This window comes from Arachis ipaensis, chromosome B03 (assembly GCF_000816755.2).
Source record: "Arachis ipaensis cultivar K30076 chromosome B03, Araip1.1, whole genome shotgun sequence".
NCBI lineage: Eukaryota > Viridiplantae > Streptophyta > Magnoliopsida > Fabales > Fabaceae > Arachis > Arachis ipaensis.
The window spans coordinates 122,101,113-122,105,521 of NC_029787.2; the positions used below are offsets into that span (position 1 = coordinate 122,101,113).

At 33.8% G+C, this 4,409-nt stretch overlaps 1 protein-coding gene across 1 annotated transcript; it reads right to left on the reverse strand.

Annotated features, from left to right (window-relative positions):
• LOC107633767 (uncharacterized mitochondrial protein AtMg00810-like) lies at positions 1,538-2,517 on the reverse strand. Its single transcript, XM_016337367.1, has 2 exons — positions 2,322-2,517; positions 1,538-2,193 (listed from the first exon to the last, which is right to left on the reverse strand). Exons 1-2 carry the CDS (start codon positions 2,515-2,517, stop codon positions 1,538-1,540), a joined length of 852 nt encoding a protein of 283 aa, XP_016192853.1.

Consider the following 4,409-nt stretch of genomic DNA (forward strand, 5'->3'; position numbering starts at 1 on the left):
GGAAGCTTTTTATTTTTATTAAAAAGGAGAAAAAACATTTTTTTACAAGTATTAAAATATTTAAAAAAAATTTATATTTACTTTACGTTTTCAACAAAAACTTCTTACATAATTTTTTCCTATTTGTAAACATTTACTAGCAAGATGTGGTAATAACTAATAAGTAATGCTAGGGATCAATATTATAGCAACTAATTTCAGTTAATGTTATATATAGTAGATTGCTAAATAAATTTATTATGAAGTTAATTAAAAACGAATTTTTGTTGAATTTAAATTTCAGATGTTTTCTTTAATTAAGTTTTAAATATTTTTATTTTTAAAAATTTTGAATTTTTTTCATTAAATTGTATTGTGCTGAATGTTAACTCCAATGTTAACTATCAAAACTTTCTCTATGATAAAATAACAACGATCTATTATAACTTAGTCATCAAACGATATATAACTAAATAAAACAGTTCCAAATTCACAATTGATATCAGTAATAGAAGAATAATGTATGATTCCTTCAAAACCGATTTATAGTCAAAAAGATTTTTAATGGTCTCTTCGAAAATGAGAGTCTAATTACTTTCAACCGAGCAATTATAAAAAAAAAAATTCACTCCTCTTTCCTGAAAAATGTTAAATAATAAAATTTAAAATGAATTAATTTTTTTAAAACTTATAAAAAAATATAATTTTGTAAATAATGAAAAAATTCTTAAAAGAGAAGAGTGAAATTTTTTCAAAAAAAAAAAAACCATAAAAAAGTACGTATATTTACAATTTTAAATTATTATGTAAATATTTGAACGTCAAAAATATTTTTACAGATGTTAAATTTATAGTTGGAAGACATTGAAAAATGAAAGATAAGTTTGAATTGAAGCTCTAAATGTGAAAATCCCACAAACGAGAGGAAGAGAGGGTGAAGTTGAGGGAACTAACAATTCTAGTTCTCACTCTTCTAATCTTATGACTTTTGACTAGGAATTGATTATATACAGTTCTATACTACACTAGTATGTGTCTATTACTGTTGTACTCACTCTTTGTATATGTATTAGCCATATTACCCAAGTGACATTCCCCCTTAAGTTGTCAAGTCTGAAAAATTGGCAACTTATAGTGAGAGTTATATAAACATGCACTTGTGATTTATATAAACCTTTTCAAAAAAGAAAGAAAAAAAAATAACATACAGAGACTCATATAATGAAAAAATTATGTTCATACAAAGGCCATACATTCCTCCCCTTAAGTTGGGATCGAAAATGTTGAGCAATTCCAACTTAGCATAACCTTATTTGAAGGGTCCTGGAGCAAGTGCCTTTGTGAGGATGTCCGCATTTTTGTCTTTGTTGGCGATAGGCAAAAGCTTGATGAGCCCAGAAATTATTTTCTCTCTTGCCACGTGGCAATCTACCTCAATATGTTTGGTACGCTCATGAAAGATTGGATTGGCGGCTATATACCTTGCAGATTGACTATCATAGTAGATTGGGATGGATTTGGTGATTGGAACATGCAGGTTAGCCAGAATGAATGAGATCTAACGAGCTTCACACGTCGCAAATGCTAGCGCCCTATACTCCGCTTCAGATGAGGATCTAGCCACAGTTGTTTGTTTTTTGCTCTTCCATGAGATAAGTGAAGTGCCTATGTAGAAGCAATAGCCAGAGACTGATCTTCTACTATCTGGACATGCTGCCCAATCTGCATCTGAGTAGTCGGAAGGGAGCAGGTCTGAGGAGGCAGAGAAGGAGAGACCTGCTACAGGGGCATTCTTCAAGTATTTGAGAATTCGGAGAGCTGCATTATAGTGGGCAGTGGTAGGACAGTCCAAACAATGGCTTAACTTTCCCACCGTAAACGAAATGTCTGGCCGTGTTGTTGTGAGGTAGACAAGTCTGCCAATGAGGCGTCTATAAGCCGACACATCTGGGAATGCTGGTGCTGAATCCTTGGCCAGTTTGGTTGCATAATCCATCGGAGTTGTGGCAGGCTTGCATTCGATCATTTTGTATTCAGTGAGCAAGTCCAAGACAACTTTTCTTTGGTGAATCGCAACACCAGTGCTTGATCTAGCTATCTCAAGACCCAGGAAGTACTTTAAATTACCAATATCTTTTATTTTGAATGCTGCATGTAATTGTTGCTTGGTGATGTTGATCTCTAATTGGTCATTCCCTGTGAGGATTAGGTCATCTACATAAACAAGAACAGTAGTAAAAACACCATATTGTTTGATTTAGTGAATAAAGAGTAATCATGTTTGGACTGTGAATAGCCTAAGCTCAAGAGTAAAGAAGTCAGCTTAACACTCCATTGCCGACTGGCCTGTTTGAGGCTATAGAGCGACTTGGTTAATTCGCAAACCATGCCAGGTTTCTTCACGTTGAGGCCCGGAGGTAAACTCATGTAAACTTCTCCGTCTAGATTGCTATGGAGAAAAGCCGTATTGATGTCGAGTTGCTGAAGCAACCAACCCTTTGCTGCTAGTAATGCTAAGAGAATCCTGAGTGTAGTCATTTTTGCAACCGGGCTGTAAGTATCAAAGAAGTCAAATCCTTGTCTTTGATTGTACCCTTTTGCTACGAGCCTTGCTTTATGTCTCTCAATGCTGGCATCGGATTTCAATTTCAATTTGAAGACCCATTTACAACCTATTGGTTTCTAGCCTGGAAGTAAAGGAGTGATCACCCAAATCTTATTTGTATTCAAGGCTTTCAGCTCGGCTGAAATAGCATCCCTCCAACAAGATTCGGTCATAGCTTCTTCATAATGTTTTGGCTCAACTGATGATGCAATGCTCACAGATAAAGTTTTATGTGTAGTTGAAAAATTATGATATGATAAATGGTTAAAAATAGGATACCTACAATTAGTTGTGGTTGCTGTCTCTTTGGAAGTTTGCATGCAATAAAAATTCTCTAGATGAGCTGGTTTTCTTTTTATTCTTTTGGATCTCTTAAGGGGTTGTTATGAGTGAGCATGATGAGATGAGGTAATGCTATTGTTATTATGTGATATGTTGCATGTGATTGAATGGGAGGGTTGAAAGGAATTGTGGCAGGGATATGAGATAAAGTGGTTTGGGTGTATGTGAATATGTCATCAAAGTTAAGTGATGCATGAGGTTTGTTGTGAGTCGGGTCTAATGATGCCAAAGGAGATGTTGCAGTATTACTTTCTTTAAAAGGGAAAATATTCTCATAGAAAACAACGTCTCTGAATACTAGCAATTTATTATTGGTGATGTCAAGCAATAAGAAACCTTTTGTGCCTTCTTTGAAACCAAGGAACACACACTTTTTTGCTCTAGCATCTAATTTAGTCCGATGAGCTGACAGTGTGAAAATGTATGCAAGGCACCCAAACACTTTGAAATTTTCAAAAAATGTAGTTTTGTGATAAAGAATCTCAAAGGGGCTCTTGTTGTCTAGTAAATTGCTGGAAATTTGGTTAACAATTTGAGTGGCATATACCGCTACTAAGTCCCAGTAGCAATGTGGAACACAAGACTCATACAAGATTGCTCTGGTGACTTGAAGCAAATGTTGATGTTTTCTTTCAACAATCTCATTCTGTTGAGGAGTTTCAACACAAGAGGATTGATGATAATTCCCTTTGATTTGTAAAATTCATGCATTTGAAATTCTTTTACATTGTTAGATCTGATGCATTTAACTTTCTTTTCAAATTGAGTGTGAGCAAAAATTACAAATCGTTGAATTAAAACTGCTGCATCAGATTTCAAATTCATTGGGAAAATTTATGTATATCTACTATAATCGTCTAATATTGTTAAAAAATATTTGTTTCCCTTTGTGGAAATAACATTGATGGGACCCAAATATTTACATGAATGAGTTTAAATGAAGATTGAGTTTTAGAAAAACTGTGAGAAAAAATGTTTTTTTTATGCTTAGACAAGTGATATGAATCACAAGGAAGAGCAGCAGCATCTTTATTAAATTTGAACTTTAAAACTGTGGGATACAACTGTTGCATGGAATGCAATTTATTAAATGAAATATGACCTAGTCTAATATGCCAAATTGCTTGATCAGTGTGGTGTGTGACTGGTGAAGCTGCTGTTGTTTGTAAGGACATAGTTGTGTGAGTGTTCAATTTCTTGGTATCCGATTTTATTGCATACAAACCCTCAGTGAGTTTAACTGCTCCAATCATCTTCATTGTATGGTAATCCTGTATCTCACAACCAAATTTGTTAAAAATAAATTGGCAATCAATTGACTATTAATTTTAAGACTGAAATCAGATTTAATGCAAAAGATGAAATGTAAAGAACATCAATGAGATACAATATGTTAGATATTTTGACTATGCCAGAAATTGAAGTTGTGACTATACTTTTGTTTGGGAGCCTAACTCTAATAGGGTTGATTATTTGATGCGAA

Coding starts and splice junctions, on each gene's coding strand:
- LOC107633767 (XM_016337367.1), bottom strand. CDS start 2,517: ATGACTACACTCAGGATTCTCTTAGCATTACTAGCAGCAAAGGGTTGG. Junction 2,194..2,321: donor CTATAGCCTCAAACAGGCCA/GTCGGCAATGGA, acceptor TTGTTTATGTAG/ATGACCTAATCCTCACAGGG.